Here is a 21,581-nt window from a genome sequence, read left to right on the forward strand (position 1 = left end):
AACAGGAGTAGAGCCACCACCCACTAAACCTTCTAACGGCCAGAGCGTCATTTGCGCATTCCAGGAATCAGTTTCTATTTCGGGCTGTTTTTTTTTTCTCATCATCAACCCCAACAAAAACATTAGGGCAAAAATTATCGAAGACTAATCAAGATTTACAATAAAGCGGTGCCGCCTCTCCCTCCCTTCCTCCTTCCCTTTCAAATCCTTTAAACAGATTGAGACTCTACTATGTTCCATTGAAAATGATATGCATTTTCAGCATTTTGGTTTTGTTTTACATAACACCAGAGAAAAAAAAAATCCTCATAACAATCAAGATTACTGGAAAGAACTAACAAGAGTAGACGGATTATTTAATATATACTGATATTGAGAGCTGGGAAGTCTCAGCAAATTTTCAGTGTTTAATGTTATAAATATAAGAAAATATTTAAATAAATCTGCTTTGAGTAAAGCGTAAATGACACTCCGGCCTTTACAATTTTAGGGTGTGGTAGTCCTACTCCTGTTTGTGGTTATTTCTTTTCGTTTTAGGATTTTTTTATTTGTCTATAACAGTACCTGATATCTTTATGTTTGATGTCATTCATGATTCATTTTTGATATTCACATGATACACATTTTGATACACATGTTTGATATTTATTTGCTGTTATATCATTAATCTTAATTTTTGTTCATCTTGGGTTTCAATTATTTACTGATAGTAATTTCTTGCCGTTTTGAATTTTAGTTATTATACGACGTCATTTTTACGCGTCTTAGTTTTAATTTGACTCTTTACTTTTCATTAAAAAAGCATTTTTTGAAAAAAAGTTTTTGGAATCAGTTTCAACTCATTTTAATTGAAATATTGTTGGCTATAATTAAAATATTTGCAAACTTTATTCAATTTTTCCGCTTAAGAATTAAAAAAATTGATTAGGCTTAAATTCTGAATGAAATTTGAATATTGTGTCATAATTTTCAACTATCAGTAGTTTTGTACAATACATTTTTAATTATAATTTCACTAAAGACCAACGGGTGGATGAGACAGGGGATTATTTTACGATCTGAAAATCTGTATACTTTTGGTCCTTTATAGGGCTGAAACCATCCAAACGCACACCCCGTGGAAACCTTAGGTACGTATACGTATGTATTTCCAATCCGAATTTTATTTAAAGAATCTTTTACTGTTATACTTTGTTGCAACTGTTTGCTTGTTTGTTAAATGCATGTTACTGACCTTTATGTATAATGACCTTTATATTTTTTTTTTGAATTAAAAAAAAGGGAATAGTTATGAGAAAAGTCAAAGTCATGGCCAATTGTAGAAAAAAGCCATGACAGATTATCCAATTAAGTGGGCATCCCAGTCAAGGTTAATTTAACTGGTTCTGTTTTTGTCTCTCAAAAAAGGACGTCAAGAATCACGACGACTATATTCGTTTCCTTAATAGTTTGTCTTAATTGAACCTCCTTGGTGCTGAATTTTTTAAAGCAGATTAGCGTAATGAAAATTCGATTTTTTTTCCCTAAAAATCGATTTAATGTACATTGTCTTTCCAGATTTTTGTTTTTATCAAGATCCCCTTGGTCCATTCTACTTACCCTGACAGCTTCATATTGATTTGGGCAAAACAACCTAGCATACATGCCAATTAAGTTGCTAGCCGATCGGGGACAAAACGAACTTGGGTCTTTTCTGGGGGGGGGGGGGAATGAATCAATACATGATTGTATAACATGAATGGAATAATTCTAGGAAATAATTTGTGAAGTTGCTCTTAGGGAAGAAAGCCAGGAATTCAACTACAAATAATAGTAAAAAAGCATTATGTTTAATAGAGAAGAGAAGGGATTTGTACAAGTATTATCTGAGTGATAGGTCATATGAAAACAAGCAGAATGTAAGGACAGTGGAGAAAGCATTAAAATATAAATTAAGGAAGTGTGAAGTGGAGGCCATGGATTAAATTGCCGAGGATCTGGAAGATGCAGCTAGACGGCTAATAATAAAATATTGTCCAGGCATGTTAACACATTGAGAGAAAAGTCAATCCGAAATTGCCCCAGTTAAATACAGGAACGTGGCCATAATTAGTGATAAGGAAAGAGTTAAAGAGAGATGGGCAGAACATTTTGAGAATGTGCCAAGCCGAGATAGATGTACAGGAAAAGATATAGAAGAAAATGAAAAAGTTTGTGATACCCTAGATATGGAGCAAGATTTTTTTTTTTTTTTTTTGAAGAATTAGTGACAGTAATAAAAGGATTAAAAATAATAAGAACCCAGGAGCTGATTGTGAGGTAAATGAGTTTCTTAAATATGGTGACTCTGTGGTTAGAAAATAAGTTACTGAAGATTATGAATATGATTTTTGAAACAGGGGAAGTAACAGAGCAATTTTAGAAAAAAACCTTACTTAAACTACTGTACAAGAAAGATGATAAGAGTGAGTGTGGTAATTATTGAGGATTTAGTCTGGTATCTACAGGTAGCACATAACTTACTAATATGATACTTTTTAGACTGATAGATGCTGTAGACAAACTTATAAGAGAAGAACAGTGCGGTTTTAGAAAGCGTAGAAGATGTGTCGACCAAATTTTAGGTTAATAATTGAGAAATGCCTGAGTCATCAAACACCTTTAGTCCTAGCTTTTGTAGATTATGAGAAAGCGTTCAATTCTGTTGATAGACTAGCTTTAGCGAAGGTCTTTTCATCGTGTGGTAAACCAAGCAAATACATTAAAGTGATTAGTATTATCTACGAGAATAACACTGCTGTGGTTAAACTAGAAAATGAGGTTAACAATTGGTTTCGAATTAAATCAAGAGTTAAGCAGGGTTGTGTTATATCCCTTTTTACACGGATCATGTTGATGGACTTTGTTATAAGAAGCACAGGAAAGGCAATAGGAGAACACTGCATTAAATGGGGAGGGAAAATTTTCCTTGAGCTAGACTATGCTGATCCTTTAAACATCCTAGATGAAAGTGTGAGCAAAATGAATAAACAAGAATCTACAAACCAAGATTAAAATATTGGAAGCTACGTTGACGACTGTGCTCAAATATGGTTCTAAATCTAAAGCATGGGTGCTCCGAAAAAAGGATGAAGATTTGCTAGATGTTCTCCAGAGATATTGCCTAAGGATTGTTCTGGTTACCCGTCCGACAAATAGTATTTCAAACAGTCGGCTATAGAAAAGTATGTTTAAATCCCACTTTCAAGGGCTACAATGAGAGAAAGATTGAGATGGCTAGGAAAAGTTCTGCGGATGAAGGATGACAGATTGCCGAATACTGTCCTTTTCAGCCAACCGTCTAAGGCAAAAAGGAAAGCAGGTTGTCCACGGTTAGGATGGGGGGATGTCATAAAGAAATATTCAAAGGGATGGGAACTTCCTGAGAGGGTGTACAGAGGGCGGATTTGCATAGATCGGGATAGAGGAGAAGCGTGCGCAGTTGTGCTGGTTTCATGTGGTATGGTGCTGCGGCGAGTTGTTAGTAGCGGTAGTAGTATTTTTTTTTAAATCCATACAAACCTTTCAATGTCAAATTGAACTAGATTCAATGCCTTTAAACTAAAAGATATGTTCAATTGTGTTGTTGAATATTAATGGACTTAGTTATAAGCCCTGCTTCACCCGATTCTTCATAGGAATAGGACTGGTTACATCATCCCGAGAAAGGAACGGAAATAAAAAGGAATTTGAAAATGTAGAAAAAAAGACACACAAGAAAAGTTCCCAATTAAATCCTAATAAAACAAAAGCTTCTGGTAGCACTTACCCCCCCCCTGGGATACTTCCTGTTGGTGTTAATGTACCTCACCCTGTATACATGTCCTTTAAGTTAGAAATATATCAGGGACAAAAAAAATATGATCATTTCAAGTATCTTGAACCAAAGCAGCCAAAATTAGTTTCATGTTGGTTTTCTACACAAGCTTCCACCTGGCCAGGAGACTCATCAGGCCCTGTTCCTAAGCTTCTAATCTTTTAGTCTAGAATGGTCAAAAACATTCTAAGTAGTTGGGCTGAACAAAATTATTGTTTAGTATACAAAATTACTGAATCTTAGTTGATCGAACAGAAAGTATTGGGCCCATTTTCAGACAGAACAATTCTTTTTCTAGTTTTTTTTTCTGTGCATAAGGACTTCCTTGACTTACAGATATTAGCTTACCGAAAAAAGTCTCAAGCTTTAAGAATGAAACTGTCGGTCCTATTTCGAACAAGCCAATATTTCGGACACGAAGATGTTTTGTCATTCTTATTCCTTCCCCTAACATAATATATTAGGATCCATTTCCCTCCCCAAACGCTTTCTGAAAGTTTCAACTTGCCCTCTTCACCCTTTATCCCCCCCTCTCGTCATTTCCAAGATGTTAATGATGCTCCATTTAAATAGCCTGGGTGATTATAATATCTGTTGATTTATCTCACTACCTCATCGTAGATATAATAATTCCACTGGGTCCAAAAGTGCTAAACATTTTAGAAAGACATTTTGGCCCCCACATTCCCTCCTTCGTAAAACAAAATATGAAACAATTCGTCTCCCAATCCCCAGCAATCCTAAGTTTCAGCTCAATCCCTACCTGTTATTCCCTAGATATTGTATATATACCATTTTGACAAATTGGATACATGGTCTCCGTCAATTTACCTCTTTCTCCTCCCGCAAGTTAAAATTCTAGGTCAACTTGGCACCTCAGCACCTTTTTGAAAATTTCACCGGGATCACCCGCGCTGCTCCTTAGACAAGGACAATATCCTATTTTGATAATCTGGGAACACCTTTCAGTCTAGTTCGCTACTTCACTGGGAAAAGATTTTGGTCTAACAAGAGATGAAAAATTTACATTTTTCTTCTCATACCCCCCCCCCTCCCGTTCAAGATTCAAGAAACACTTGCCACCTTTCCCAAAACTTCTTGAAAATTTCAACATAATCCACAAAGCTTTTCCCAGATTATAGCAAATGCACTGTTTTGATCACTGGCAACACATTAGTGTCATTTGATTTACCTCTCTACTTAACCAGGAATAGATTATTATAGGTCCTATAGAAACTAACAATACAAAAGTTTAAGTATTGACCCGATCCCCAATTAAAAACTTGAGGCCTACTTTATCTACCCCCTGAACCTCTTTGAGAGCTAACACAAGCACGTCGGACAAATAAGACCAAACTTGGCTACGTCTTCTACTAAAAATTATCCATGAACGATGGGTAATATACATAATCTACTTCATTACCCCTTGGGCTGTGAGATTAATTTCGACTCATGAGGAACACAAACTAAACCTCACCTTAAATCACTGATTTTTTGTAATTTATCATTTTCCAGTTACAGATAATGGGGGGGGGGGGATTATCCAAGCGGCTTTGCTTCAAGAAAAATATTGAAATAAAAGATCCCTCCAAATATTTTTTTTTCTAATATAAGGATCTAAAGAGTCAAATTTAAAAATCTTTGCAAATAGCCCCCCCCCTCCTAGGTCAATTTTTTTACGGTGGTGCATGATTAGATTTCGGAGAATTACAAGCAATAGAAAATTTACTTTTTGCTGGTAAATTGAAGCCTTTGGTGATGACAGCATTTCCAGGAAGACATCCTTGAGGATACAGTTTCTTTGTTTCGCTTAAAAGCTGTTGGGTTCCAGCCGCTTTATGGATAGCTCCGTCGACTGAAACGAAAAAGACGATGAATATTAGCAGGGTAAATTGACTAAAAACTGTAATGAAAAGCTATTATGACGCTGCAATCAAGTAAGTAGAAATAGCCCCCAAAAATGAAAAGAAAAAAAAAATGGAAAAAATGACATCCTGAAACAGCCAGAATATTTTCTTATTTAAAAAAGGATAGGTTACGAAAACGCCAATATTTATTTCTAATATTTTGTGCGAACAATAATAAATACGTAAATAAACTTTAGAAATCCAATTATACAAGAAATAGCTAAGTGGGATGTTGAACTAAGGCAAAAGACACTATGTGCATTCATAAGCCTAAATAGACATATCAGCAATATCTCACGAATGACTTAGAGTATTTAGTTGAAACTTTCAAGGAAAGTTGACGGGGATACTGAACTATACCAAAAGTTTACCATATACATCCAGATGGTCAAAAAGGCGCATCTACAATATCGAAGGAACGGTTAAGGTTATTAGTTTTAAATCCTCATGGCACGTTGAATTAAATAAAAAAAAATACCCTATGTACATTCAAGGTTTCAAAAGAGTATATCTGCAATATCTCAGGAACGACTAAATGCATTAAACTGAAATTTTTCGAAAATGTTAAGGGGATGTTGAATACAATCAAAAGACATTATATGTTCCCAAGTTTTCAAAAGGGCGTACTTGCGATATCCTAAGAAACACTAAGGGTTTCCTGTTGAAAATTTTAGAGAAGGTTAATAGGAATTTTGAAATAAATCAAAAGACACTATTTGTATCCAGGTTGTAAAAAAGGCGTATCTGCAATATCTGAGGAATGGTTAAGGACATTAATGAGAAAATCTCAAAGCACGTTAGGGAGATTTTGATATAAATGAAAAGACATTATGAGAATCTATGTTTTCAAAAGGAGCTACCTGCATCATCTTAGGGAACTAATACTACTAACACATTACTGTAGCACTAAGTCGCTTGAGGCCAACACACCTACCCACGCTCTTCCTCCATTACAACCTTTCCAAATCCTAACTCTTACAACCGCCCAAAAAGTTCCAATTTACCCTAAATCCTTTAATAAGGCCTCCTCCCATCGCATTCTGGGATGACCTATTTTTTGTTTGACCGTAGATGGTTGGACAAAAACGAATCTTCAGCAATCTGAAAATTCTCCTCCTTCTCCCGGGTTTCCCAAGTTTCATGACAATACTTGAGCGCAGTCATCAATGTTGCTTCCAATAAAACTGTGAAAGAACACCCTGAGCCTTGGCTATTCTACTTTTAACATCTTCACTGTATCCACTATCTTTACTAGCAATACAAACTAGGTAAGTTAAGCCAACCATTTAATCGATCTTCCCATTACCAACATCACCTCTTCACCTTCGGTTATTCCAAGTCTAAGCGGCTTAATCTACTTAACATACATTTTCAAACCTATTCTTGCGCCCAGAACCTTCAAAACCTCAAAAAAAAATTGCAAAAATTTTCAACTAGGGTCACATTCCTTGGAACAAAATCGATCAAAATAATCCAAAAAATGGATATAGAGAGCAAGCTTGTTCAACTCCTAACTCAATACGAAACCGGCTGCTAACCTAAATTATAACAATAATTGACCTTTATTAATAGAGAGCTATTACTGGCCCTTGAGTAACCAAGGAATTAACACACACCTCGTATTTTTTACCCATTAAGCCGAAATATGTAGCTAATAGAATTCCCACTTTACTGTAACGGAGAGAGCATAAGAACAGTTTTCCCTAATAATGTTCGGAGGTAGGGAGCGTAATATATACCTTTCAAACCTTTATTAGCCAGCCAAATCACAGTACATCCTCTTATATAATACCAAACTGAATTCCCTGGTATGTCATGTTAAGAAACATAAGATTACATAGAAACTTACCACCTCCGCCTCCTCGTAGTGGTCTATTAGCAGCATTCACCACAGCATCAACTTTTAGCTTGGTTATATCACCTTTGATTAATGCCACTTTCTTCCCAAGTTCTTTTTCAGAACGAAAAATGTTAACGTCAGCAATAAATGGAACTAAAAGAAAGAGTTTATTAGATGTACCAATGGGCTATGAATTTGTTGACAAAATTAAGATGCTTTACAGCAGACAGGTGAAGAAAAAATGATTAATACTATGAACGAGAACAACACTGCTGCGGTTAAAGTAGGAAATGAGTTTAGCAGCTGGTTTCGTATTGAATCAGGAATTAAACAGGGTTGGTCTTTATCCTACTTTATACGGATCATTTTTATGCACTTTGTCTAAAGGAGCACAGGTTTCGTATTGAATCAGGAATTAAACAGAGTTGGTCTTAATCCCACTTTATACGGATCATTTTTATGAACTTTGTCTTAAGGGGCACAAGAAAGGCAATGGGAGAACACGGAATCAAATGGGAAGGAAAAACTTTCCTGGACTTAGATTATGTTGATGATTTAAGCATCCTAGATGAAGTGTGAGCAAAATCAATGAACTTTTATAGGGTTTGCGAGTTCAGGGTGCTAGAATAGGTTTGAAATTATTATTAAAAAGACTATGTCGCTGAGGCTAGGAATAAGTGAAGATGAAAAGATGAAGTTGGGTGACGAAAAGATTGATCAGGTGGAGAGCTTGACTTACATTGGTAGCATTATTATTAAAGACGGTGGGAGCAGTGAAGATATCAAAAGTTTAATAACCAAGGCTCAGGGTGCTTTTTCACAGTTAAAACAAGTTTAGAAAAATAGGAAGATAAGCCTGCAAACCAAGATTAGAATATTGGAAGCTACAGTTATGACAGTAGTCAAACATGGCTCTGAAGTATGGGCGCCCCGAAAAGCGGATGAAGATTTGCTAGCTGTTTTCCAGAGATATTGCCTATGGATTCTGGGTACCTGGCTGACTGGCCGTATTTCAAACAGTAGGCTGTACGAAAAATGTGGCTCAACCCCGATATCTAGGACTATAATGAAAGGAAGGTTGAGATGGCTAGGACACGTTCTGCGGAAAAAGGATGACAGATTGCCAAAGATTGTCCTTTTCGGCCAACCGCCTAGGGCTAAACGGAAAGCAGTTTGTCTGCGGTTGGGGTGGGAGGATGTTATATAGAAATATTTAAGGGAAATGGAAACTCCCTGGGAGAGTGTAAAGAGGGAGGCTTTGAATGGATTGGGATGGAGGATGAGCCTCCGCAGCAGTATTGGCCTATGGCCGTTTGGTGCTGCGGTAAGTTGTTAGTAGTTGTAGTAGGTGCAACTGTATTTCAAGCAGGGGGCAGAGCCGGAAAAAAATACAGAGAGGAAACAGGAGGATTACATTACAAACAAGGAAAATGGAGATGAAACCCTTTAAAAATCTTCAGTTGTTCTGTTGCTTCAAGCACATTTTAACCACAAAGAAAAATATCAATAATTTTACAAAAACTTATTTTACTTTTTATGATGATATTGCCTATATAGCTTGTTCACATAAAAAGACATCCGCGAAATTATTACCTGTACCCAGCCTTGTATGTTCCTCTTTAGAAACATGGTAAATTTACATTGAACTTTCTATCAGTTTTGGCCTTCTACTCCTCCAACAAAGAGTCATTCAGGGGTGGATCCAGAGAAGGAGGCATCCCAAAATTTGTAAAATTTTCACTCACGTTTATACGAGTCTGTCACACATTAGACAAATTTCGTCAAAATTCTAGCCTACGACAAGCCATCGTAAGATATATCTCAGATGAACACAGAGCAAAAAAAAATCGGTGCAAGCGCTAAATAAACCGAAGGTAAAAAAAATTATATTATTAACATGGGAATCTTTACCCCTCCCCCTCCTCTCCTACGGCCTGTTCGAGAAAAAAAAAATGTTGTCATGATTCAACACCACAGAACTGCATAGTAAAGATTTTTCTTTTTTAATCCTAGCAGGCGCCCCTCCAAAATCCAACTGCATCCGCCCTAGCGTCAGTGTGTTAAAGCTAATTTCATTCTACCTGAATTCAATTAACAGGAAAGTCTCCAGAGCAATGTTAAGTTTAAATGTAAAAGCAAATCCTTATAGACAGGAGATACAAGAGTAGGGGGCTTTACTCTCCTTTTTCTGACCTTTTAGAACCTTCTTTCATTTTCGTAAACTATTATGCGAAATATTTACCAGTTTACAGGTTATCTCAAGTCATTTATCTTCTTATCTAATTATCTTGAAGTATGTATCATTTACCTTCTATTACGCTGCGATTATGTGGAAAACCCATACATAGCTTTACCCTAAGATATTTTAGGGTTTCGAATATTCTATGACTTTCTATGCGTAGCTACTATTTACATTGAAACAACACACATTTTCAAATCCAAATATCTATTTTTGGGACATTTTAGTAAAGCTTTCTTAAAAGTCTCCCTGGAGGGAGTAGAGGACTATATCATTCCAGTTTTCTGGGATACTTTTACGCGAGTAGCCTACTAACCCTGATATATTTTCCTCTATTAGATGCCACAAGAAAGATATTGTTCTTTTTTCTATATTTAAGTGAATTTAAGTCACTCTCCGTGAACCCGAGGATCTTTCAATGCCAGAGGGAGGAAGGTGAAAATATGTATTTGTGCATTTTTAGGCCCGTTTCCCTGAATGAAGCTCTTTCAGACTCGTTTCGAAGAGCAGGCAGTGTTCATCTACTTATATTTAGAAGTTTTCTGTGGCTAAGTCAGTACTTAAATATTTTCTTACACCTTTGTAAACAACCTTAAGATGGTAAAATAGGTTGGTTTATCAAAATTTTTAGTGACCACTATATATTCCAATCATTACCAATAAAGGGCAGCCAATGGTAAGGGACCTAAACAAATATTTTAAGGTAATTAAAAAGGTTTATTACCAAAAACTCGATAAAACTAAAAGGGACTTCTTAAAAATATCTACATTATACACAACAATAAACATTTCCTATAAAGGGAAAGTCAGCAAGGCCTGAAAAGCTATTCAGTACTAATTGTGCTTTGGGACTGTCTAAATGATTTTGGAAATCAATGAAGATAAAATGTGTGCAAACTCAACACCAATATGCAAGTAAGTAAGTATGGCAGCACTGACACGTCAAGGTCTAAACTGGCAATGCTCATTTCCACTTTGTGACCCTTTGGCCAAGAATTGCAATGAAGGGCTGGGAACCAGGAATCTGTGCTTTTGCACACCCTCCCTGCTTACCTTTCCCATATTTCTCCATTTGCCCATTTAGAGCTGGTTTAAATCTGTCTGAGATTACTGAGTAACATGAGTGACTGAGTGAAGCTCTTTCAGACTCGTTTCGAAGAGCAGGCAGTGTCCCCCTCTCCCCTTTGGACACATAATACAGCAGATGAAACACTGTAATCAAAATTCTTAATTTATTTATTTACAGCCACTCCAATACAATCCCTGAATTTTTTTTTAAGGAGTGCTTACTCCAAATTCACAAGAGACTGCCTGATTAAATCATTCAGTCTATTCCTTCTTAAAAACAAACTTGAAATAAATTACTAAAAGAAAAGAAAGATGTCTATCTATCCAATGGGGGAAATATGCCCGTTAATTTCCACTATGTGTAAACTAAATTGGAAAATATTATGAATACAATAGAATAGTACTTTATTATCAGGCAAACTCTCACAACATAAAAAACTGCCGAACTTGTTGCCTTCATTCAGCTAGCCTACATTGTATACAAAAAAATAATAATATAAGTACATAAGGGAAATATTAAAACATTGCCTACATCGATGAACCAAACTGGCTTATCAAACAAAATGAGTACTTAAGTACACAAACGAAAGTACATAAGTAAAATGTAGTAAAATAGGTAAAAGTAAGTAATATAATAAATGAATAAAAATGAGGGCATAAGTAAGAACATAAGTACATTATAAAAAACATACAGCATGAATCCAATTGGCCTGTCAAATAAAAATGAAAGAACAAAACTAACACATTAACAATACAAATGACACATTAACGTGATGCATTACAAATATCATTTGTTTGTGATTTCAACAAGCGCTGGCACAAAGATCTTTCTGTAACGCTCAGTTATTTCATTAATAGAATTTAAAACTAAGATTTTGTGTGCTTTTGATCGGGGTAAACGGGACCTTGGAGGGCAATAAGAGGCTGGGAGTATACATTGAAAGCGTCAGTTATGACGTAGATTATTTCCGAAAATGGTACAAAGAGTAAACTTGGTACAAAAGAGTGAAACATTCAATTGCAGGTGATAGATGTGTGCCAATTTCCACAGCTTAACTGTGCAGCAGTACTTGACGCCTGTGCATTGCTTGTTTGAATCTTAAGCTAGGTTTTGACAGAAGTGGAAATGCGCTTTAGCAGCCAAGTATAATGTTATCCAATGAACACTGTAACATCACTTCTTTATTTTAGCTTGAAAAAATTTACTGTCTTCTAGGAGAACATAGTCTTATTGCTCACCTTTTGTTGTCTTACCTATTTCTATATGCTACAGGGCATGCTAGCAATTATTTTTATTTCTTTTTTCTGTCTGATAGATGACCTAATGAATGATTTAAGCAGTCTTTGTTGTTGTTGAGAATACTTTCAAGAGCACGTTAAAAGAAGTCCCTGAAAATAACAAAGAAACTTTCAATGTTTAAAGATTCTTATGATATGAAAAAAGTTACAACTTCCCTAGTTAGTATACTTACAGCCAGTATAGCTAAAAATCTAGAAATTTCATTTAGATGGAATTCAAATCTTAGAAGCAATGCGGTCTCTTAAAGCGGTAACGGTTTATTCATTTTTTTAAGATATATTTGTGATACCTAAATGTATATTATAGGCTAACACAATTACATTTGATATATACTATACATCATTTAGTTAGTGTATTTACAGCCAATAGAGCTAAAAATTCAAAATTCTATAGATAGATAGAATTCTAATCTTAATAACAATGCATTGCTTAAATTCGTAACATTTTAATCATTTTTCTCAAAAGTAATTGTGCTATATATTATACATTATTTAGCATACATCGTGTGTTTAGCTGCACATACTTATGCCGTTTAGTATTTCTGCAGTTTTATTTTTCTTTCTACAAAGAATTCGCCCTATCCTTTCTATTTTAACAATCGCATTAAATAATAATGTAAAAAATATACACAGTAATTCAATGCAAAATTACCATTACTCAAAATCTTCTCCTTGTTTTGTTGGAAATAAACAGCCCAAGATTTCAAAGGCTTCCAAGCATTACCACATAGAACCATTGGTGTATCAACCATATTTGCTGTTCTTTTCTGTAAATTAGAATTGTTTGTAACATTTTGAACTGGTAATAGGTTCAAACAAAACAGGTGCAGTTTATTGTGTTCTCACAACGACCACAGACCCTTAAAAGCCCTACTCAGCAGCCCAAAAGGGAAAAAAGGTAAATCCGTATTATAAGAAGATACTAGCATCCTTGGGGCTTTCAAGGAAGTGGTCGAAGCACGAGCTTTAAACAGAGTGGAAATTGTTTAACACAATAACAAGAACTCCCTCATAGTACTAATAGCAATCATAGGCCCATATATTTTCACCCTTGAGGGGGGAGGAGTCAAAGGATCTTTGCTTGGGGGGATACAGAATAGCTACATTTTTAGGTGACAGTTTAGCCTTTTTTCCACTGAAGAGGTTCCTTTGGAAGATTTTCAGGGAGGAGTTCCCTCAACCGGACACCATGTACATAAATGAGACTGCATACATTATTAACTAGGGGTCTTAAATTCATAATAAAAAAACAACCTTGAAATGTGGATATTAGCTAGCCCATTCTATATGCAGTAGGCTACCTAACTAGAACCTAGGGTAATCAGCATTTTCGATCGGCGTGAAAAATCTAGCTGCATCTAAGCATGAAAACTGATAAAAATGATACCTACAAGCAGTATTCATTCATGTACACGATGTTTGAAATATTGAGAAGCAAGCCACAGCACTAATAAAACAAGTGTATACATTTAATGTATCTGATAAATATTGAAAGGGCTTTACAATATTCTAAAGCAATTAAGCTTACAATATTTTACTTACAATTTCCACTGTTTTAGTACATTTTTTACGAAATTAGTTACTTCACAGTAAACATTTTATAAAAAATTACCTCTAATTTAACTCTTCTTTAAATTAGTCAAAGGCAATTTGACACGAAATTTGTTTTCAATTCCATTCTCTGTTAAGCATGATTTCCAATTTACATATTAATTTGAAATCCTATATGAGCTTTTCGATACAGTTGAAACTGATCATTTTCTTTCATAATTTACATATTTATTTATCTATATTGATAGTTGTCCTAATTTATAGCTTATTTATCTATATTGGCATAATCCGCCATGCAAAAGGTGGGGCAGTAAAGTAGCAATGCTATTTGGCAGTTTTCAATTTTGTCTGAAAATATCATTTTTACATATAAAAACAATTTTTGCTCAAGCAAAAGCTGTCAAAACACAAGTTGTGCTCCCCCGCGCAAAAAAGGGGGTAGCATAGTAGCAATGCTACTTGGCGGTTTTCATGACCTAGTGAAAATTGTTGGCAGATTTTGTCTGAAAATACAAGTACTTCCACTATCCCCGAATTTTAGGGGATTTCTCCAAAAAAATTTCTTCTCAAAACAAAAATCGGCTTCCCAAAAATCCCCTTTCGTTCAGAGTTGCCAACTTTAGTGATTTATCAATAATTACATTCCACCCCTAGTAACTATCACTTTCACTTAACTTGACATAACTTTTTCAATACTTTCCAAAGTTTTTGTCTCAGTTATTTACTACACATCAAAAACCAGACACACATTATTGAATTACTGCCCTTTCTTCCTATTGAATAAAAAAAAGTTTTTTTTAACTGAAAGTAAGGGGCGACATTGAAACTTAAAACGAACAGAAATTACTCCGTATATGAAAGGGGCTTTTCCTCCTCAACGCCCCACTCTTTACGCTAAAGTTTGACTCTTTCTCTTGACTGTACTTTTTAAAACAGTAAAAAACTCTTAATTCCCGTCAGAATGAGCAAACAAACAAATAAACACGCACCCGTGATTGGTCTTCTGGCAAAAAATATAAATATCCACATTTTTATAGATAGGAGCTTGAAACTTCTACAGTGGGGTTCTCTGATATGCTGAATGCAATGATGTGATTTTCGTTAAGATTCTATGATCTTTAGGGGATATTTCTCCTATTTTCTAAAATAAGGCATATTTTCTCAGGCTCGTAACTTTTGATGAGAAAGACTAAACTTGATGAAACTTATACATTTAAAATCAGCATTAACATACCATTCTTTTGATGTAACTATTGGTAACAAAATTCCATTTTTTAGAATTCCGGTTACTATTGAGCCGGTTTGCTCCTTAATATTGAGTCTGGGTCTTTCCATTGATGCTAGTAAAAGCATAACATTTATAAGACTATACCATTTCATTAAAGCTGCCATGTGCTTGAAAATCCTAGCCATGGTATACTTTTTGAAGAATCCACCCTTATTAGCAACGACCTAGGCATAAAACAAATAGCTTGAGAAGCAATTGAAATCAGACTTAAGATTGATAATAGTATTTCCTTAAATAGGGACTTGGGAGAATTTCCACGAAATGCTCTATGCACAGATTTAATGAAAAACGACCTTGCAAAATATTATAAAAACCAATAGACATTAACATAGAACCTGTCACAAAAAGACCTATGAGATCAGCAACCAAAAAAGCAAGATTTGCACTAAAACGTGTTTTTAATCATTCTCTTTCATTTCAATGGATTGCCTTGTTTCATCACAATTTATTTGTCAGTCCTAAGGATGCCCTTAATCCCTCTTGTTGATCATTCCCTAAACATTGTTCTGATTCCTATGTCAGGGACATATTTTTGGACATGTATCCTCTTTTATTTATTAATAATACAATTAACCATAGACTGGAAAGACACCCCTGTAAAATCAATGGTAATTTACCATGTCAGAGTCCCACTAAACCCTCAGAGATAATTTACCTCCCATACATCCCAAAAATCACTACGACTCTTAAAAAAGTATGCACACAAAATGATCTCTATGCTGTATTTAGCAATAATTTGAAAATCATATTCTCGTAAATTTTGACAAAGAAAAAACTCCAGTTACTCCCCAAAGAGGAGTGTATCAAATACCCTGCGATTGTGGCGAATTCTATGTACGTAGAACTCACCAGAATTTAAAGAAACACCTACAACAGCATAAAGATGATACCATCAAAGCTCTAAATTCTAATATTGCTTCTGCTTCTTTTGATTCGGCTTTAAGCAGCCATGTGTTTGAAAATCCTAGCCACGGAATACTTTTTCAAGAATCCGCCCTTATCAGCAATGACCTTGGCATAAAGCAAGTAGTTCGAGAAACAATTGAAATTAAGCTTAAGATTAATAATAATATTTCCTTAAATAGGGACTCGGGAGAATATTCATTAAATCACAAATTTAATTAAAAACAATCTTACAAAATATTATAAAAAAATCAATAGATAACACAGACCCTGTCACAAATAGACCTATAAGCCAAATCAAAAGAAAGAGTTTCTTGGTCTTCTTGTTGTTTGTGTTTGTTATGGAAAGGCAGTGTGGTCTTTGTTGCTATTTACAATTAGTTTAAAGTGAGAAGAAGGGAGATGTAGTGATTATGATTGCTTTGCTAGTGCTTGTGTTTATTCTTGCATGTGTGTTATGCTTGCTTATATGTGCTATGCTTCCTTATATATCTTACTTTTTTATAGGAGCTTGGGTTAAACAAAAGCATTAATCACAATTGCTCCACTCCTGGCTCTGATGGACAACTTAGAAGCTAAGTGGGTTAAAACAGGGGCAGAAGAAATAACAGAGCCAATTACCTATTTTTTTACACTTCAAGGGAGAGTGCCATTCATTTAGAACGATGCCAAGTAGTGCTAATCTTTAAAAAGGGTGATAGAAGTCCCCTATCAAACTACAGACATCCTAAATTAAAAGCTTATGGAATAATGAAAAAAACTGCTTGTTACAATGGAATGTTGATTCCAACTAAAAGCAGCAGTGTAAAAAGGCAGAAGAAAGCAGATAACTGTTCTCCATTTCACAATTGGCGCAGAAAGAGCATTTGACTAAATACAAAGACTACAAACCCATGGCCTCCATAAAAGAGCACTTAGCTGAATACTATCTTTTCTCAAGAATAACAGGTTGAGGGATTTCAGTCTTCATGTCAGTTGGTTCCAAGCAGAGAAGTCTAAGGCAATGTGGTTAGACCTTTGTTAATTGAAGATACTGGGCATGATGTCAAAAGTAGAATTCGATTGCTTGTATAGGAAAACAAACTTTATAAACCAATAGAGATGCAGAAAGATATAGAAATCCTCAAACAAAGCATAAAAACTCATCCAAACCAATCAGACATGGATTAAAACTTAAGGCAAACAAGCATAAAGCAATATTGACTGGTACCCCCCCCCCTAAATATGAATGCATGTTCATAGTCTATAAAAGTGAGGACTAGTGGCATTTGATTACTCATAATCTAAGAGTGAAAATTTGGTTGATGCATACGCTACCCATACCTGCACTGTTCTTCTCTTAAAACTTCATCAGTAGTATATCTGTATAAAGTTAGACAAGTATATCTAACTTTATCTGCAGCATATTGGTAGAATTCAAGCTGTTGTTGTTGATCAGGCAAAATCCTCAAGTATATTAGTTAGTAGCAGGGTTCCACAGGGTAGTTGCTTAGGTCTGATTTTATTCTCCATATATATATATATATATATATATATATATATATATATATATATATATATATATATATATATATATATACATGATCTACCATCAGTTATAAGAAATTCTACAGTTAAAATTTTTGCTGATGATGTGAAGTTGTATAGGAAAGTTGGCTTGGTACAAGACAAAAAACTACTCCAGGAGGATATAGAAAGTTTAAGTGCAGGTGCATATAGATAAACTATATGGTTTTAAACACTTCGAAGTGTGCTGTCATGCACTAGCTCTGTAGAAAGTTGGTTGGAACTTTGCATCCTCACTATTTGATTGGAAGTACCAGAGGTGAGGACTAGTCTACAGTTACCTGTATTAATAAATAAAAGAGGATACCCATTTCCAAAAATATGTCCCTGATAAAGTCTAGTTCTGTGACATAAGAATCAGAACAAATGATTAGGGCACAATCAACAAGAGTGATTACAACAGCTCTTTTAACTTGTGGGGGATAGTTTGATTTAAAATGTAACTATCTATTGTTTTGTGTTGGCTTTCTATAAATAGTAAAATTGAGTTTATCTAAGCTATGAATAATTAGCACATCTAGGAATGAGATTTTATTTGCAATTTCTAAGGTAAACTGTAAATTCTGATCATGTGTATTAAGGTGATCTAAAAAAAACCTAAGTTCATTTTCCCCATAATTCCAAAGTGAAATTATGTCATCCATGTATCATTTCCAAAAGATATGTTTCAAGAAATACAAGTTTAACCAACAATTTTCAATATGCTGTACATAAATATACGCCAGTAGCCTGGAGAGAGGTGCGCCCATGGGTAAGCCATTAATTTTCTGGTAAAAAAAAATAATACGTAATTGGAAATATATTGAGTACTTGTTACAGAGTTTAACCAAGGTCGTTAAGACGACACAATCTAATCCTGCTGCTGAAACAACTATTAAGTGATAATTTTCGTCTATCTTATTTTGTAATAATTGCTTGCTACATCAATATTTGTATACATAGAAATAATGTCAATACTACTGATAATTGTATTTTCAGAGATATTTAGGTTTTCAATTTTTTCAACTAAATCTACCAAATTACATATGTAAAATTTTTGAGGATAAAGCAAAGGTTTGAAGGCTTGATATAACCATTTTCAATATTGGTGGCAGGGATTTTGTACAAGCTTAAAATTTTTGCTGATGATATGAAGTTGTATAGGAAAGTTGGATCAGTACAAGGTAAAAAACTACTCCAGGAGGATATAGAAAGTTAAGTGAATGGTGCAGGGTAAACTATATGATTTTGAACACTTCAAAGTATGCTGTCATACACTATCTCCATAGAAAGTTGGTTGGAAATTCATCTCCTCACTATTTGATTGGAAGTACCAAGGTACCAGAGGTGAGGACTATCCACAATCTTGACATAGTATTTGATCTGTTATTAAAGTTTGATGAGCATACAAGGATTGTCTCAGGTAGAGCATAGTTTACATTGTCTAGAATTAAAAGAGTATTTTTTCAGTTTAATGCAAAAAAAATTAAAAACTATGCAAGTCAAAGGTTCACTGTATCCTTGAATATTGCTCTCCAGTATGTTGCCCTACAAATAAAGATGATAGGAAGAAAATTGAATCAGTACAAATATCTGCTACAAAGCTAGTTCCCTACCTGAGGCATTTGTCATATTCAAAACATTTAGAGGACTTAGGATTGCCAACTCTTTGCTTCTGTTGGAAGTGCTATGATCTTCTTAATGTCTGCAGTATTGTAAACAGCATAGTGAATTTGGATTGGATTCAGAAAATTTCTTTCAAAGAAGCCATTTTATATTAAGCAGGCAAAACACATTGAAGTTTTAACCCCTGCACCAAAATCCAAAATAGGTGAAGTTTTTTTTAGTAAATAGATCAATAAAACATTGGAACTCATTACCTGATAGTTGTGTCACTGCTTGTACTGTTTCCTAGCTGTAAGACTGAGTTAGTAAACACCTCTTTTTACAATGATGTATATTGTTAATCATTGATTTTTGTTAAATATTCCAGCAGTTGCCACTTTTTGATTTTCATTTTGTATGTTATGCTTACAAGCTATTGGATGAACAAATAAATAAAACAAAATATCTTATTTTCTAATCCTTTTAGTACTGTCAATAATTTAACACTTGTGCCATATGGATGCATCTTGCAGATCTTTGGCAGTTTTATCCATGGTCTCCACTTCACATGTCATTAATTCATATTCTGATTTCTTCTCCACCTCCTTTAAATTTCTCTTATTTTCATCTGATTAGTCATTCAAATTATTCTTGTACAAGCCCCTCCTCCTCTCCAATAAACATAGAGCGTATTTCTATTAGCTGTATTTCTAAATTTCTTCCCTTAGACACCCATAGCAACTTCACAAACTATTCTTCTACAATTATTCTATCCATCTTCTACATTGTAAAATTTTAAACTTTCTAGTTTAGTGTTCAACTGTTCCTGGAAAGTTTTTCTCTAATTCACATCCTGGAGTCAATCAACATCATAGCTTCCTAGAAGTTAGTTACCCTTCCTAAATTCTAGCTCTAAATTAACCCTAGAAACTACTTGGTGCTGATTTTTATTTTTAACAATAACAGCATTCCTATATACCCAAGCATCAATCCTGATGGTCTTCAGCATCAGTTCAATTTATGGGTCATTTGATGGCCATATACTGTATTGGTTATAACTAGATTTGTTATACCTCAGCAGTCTGTGTAACCATTACTGTTTTCTTTTCCTTACTGTTTTCTTTTCCTATGTCAAATTACCAAGGCTAAGATACCATCTATCCTTATTTCTGCCAGCCTGGGAATTAAAATCTCCCAATAAAAATAGTATATTCTCTGAAACCATATCAAATTGGCCCTGTAGCTATTTGCCAAATTTATCTGAGTCACTACTACCCCCCTCAGTCAGTTCTGTAGGGGCATATACTACTATGGCTGATATCCTTGCAGCAGTGAGAATCTTGCATCTGATACCTTAGTCATAAAACAAGCAACTAGTATTCCATTATAAATACCTCCCAAAGCTGAACCAGACATATATATCTATGGTAATGGCAATAGGGCATTACCTATATCTTTGGTAATGTCCCTTACCAGGATTGCCTAAGGTCTCTGAGACTTCCAACCCTCACATATCAAAGATATAGAGGAGATGTGATCATGGCACACAAAATTTTCAAATCCAGTCACCTGAACCAGATCTTCACCCCCTCCCAGGCTAACAATTCAAGAGGTCACAGTCTGAAGCTTCACCTGCCTGGATGTCAGAGAAGGGAACAATGTGGCTTATTTTCCATTCAGGTGGTCCCCCTCTGGAATAGCCTATCTGAGTCAACCATCCAAGCTGAGACTCTGAACTCCTTCAAGGCTGGAGTTGACAGGGACTGGGAGAGGGCTGAGTGGAGGCTGGACTGGGAAGCTAAGCCAACATAATTACATCACTCACCATCAGCAAGAACCTACAGGAGGATCTACCACCTTATCTTGCTGGCAAATGTGATTTAAGGTAAGGTAATAGGTCTAAATAGTACAGATGCCAACCTCTTCATTTTCTGCCTTCAGCCAGGAGTGCAATACTTTCTGTAAACAAGACTTAGCATCTTCCTTTTTCATCATGAGCCCTATTCCCTGCTTATCTATGCTCTCCTTCTAGCCTGAGCAAATTAATCTTATATAAACCAATTTCATGGTTCTTGCCCCTGGGGACACCAGTTTCTGAAACTCCTATTAAGTCTACTCTCAACACTAATGACACAATCATTAAAGTTAATAACCTAGAAACAAAATTTAAAAAAACAGACTTTTAGAGAGACCTTGGGTTACTTTCTAACATAAAACTCAAATTTTACATATATTTGTCAGAAGCTACTCTCAAAGCAAAGCAACTTGTAGGACTTGTAGGATGTTGATCATAGCACATAGAAAGTAGGTCATTTATATTACTGTTCAAACCAATAGGACTACTGGATAAAATTCTAGACAAGCTACTTTTTGATATCTTGGAAAATGATTAGATTAGGAAAATAAAAATTTCAGTAATAAATCCAGGGCAAAAGAATACTCTAGGGAAGTATTATCAAGCTACTAGCCTATGTTAACCCTGTTCAGATTACTAAGCCTTA

General features: G+C 35.0%; 1 protein-coding gene across 1 annotated transcript; it reads right to left on the reverse strand.

Moving 5' to 3' along the window:
- Positions 1-5,511: 5,511 nt before the first annotated feature.
- On the reverse strand, positions 5,512-19,233 carry LOC136029710 (protein-ADP-ribose hydrolase-like). Its single transcript, XM_065708214.1, has 5 exons — positions 19,092-19,233; positions 12,841-12,955; positions 10,875-11,033; positions 7,592-7,735; positions 5,512-5,690 (listed from the first exon to the last, which is right to left on the reverse strand). Exons 1-5 carry the CDS (start codon positions 19,098-19,100, stop codon positions 5,512-5,514), a joined length of 606 nt encoding a protein of 201 aa, XP_065564286.1. The 5' UTR covers positions 19,101-19,233.
- Positions 19,234-21,581: the final 2,348 nt, after the last annotated feature.

This window comes from Artemia franciscana, chromosome 7 (assembly GCF_032884065.1).
Source record: "Artemia franciscana chromosome 7, ASM3288406v1, whole genome shotgun sequence".
Lineage (NCBI taxonomy): Eukaryota > Metazoa > Arthropoda > Branchiopoda > Anostraca > Artemiidae > Artemia > Artemia franciscana.

Bases quoted from the DNA above. Each gene is read 5' to 3' on its own strand.
- LOC136029710 (XM_065708214.1), bottom strand. The intron at 7,736-10,874 runs GTAAGCAGGGAG...TCTTTCTTTTAG, and splicing joins AATGGAGAAATATGGGAAAG to TTCCATTTATTGCTGACGTT. The intron at 5,691-7,591 runs GTAAGTTTCTAT...TTTTCGTTTCAG, and splicing joins ACTACGAGGAGGCGGAGGTG to TCGACGGAGCTATCCATAAA.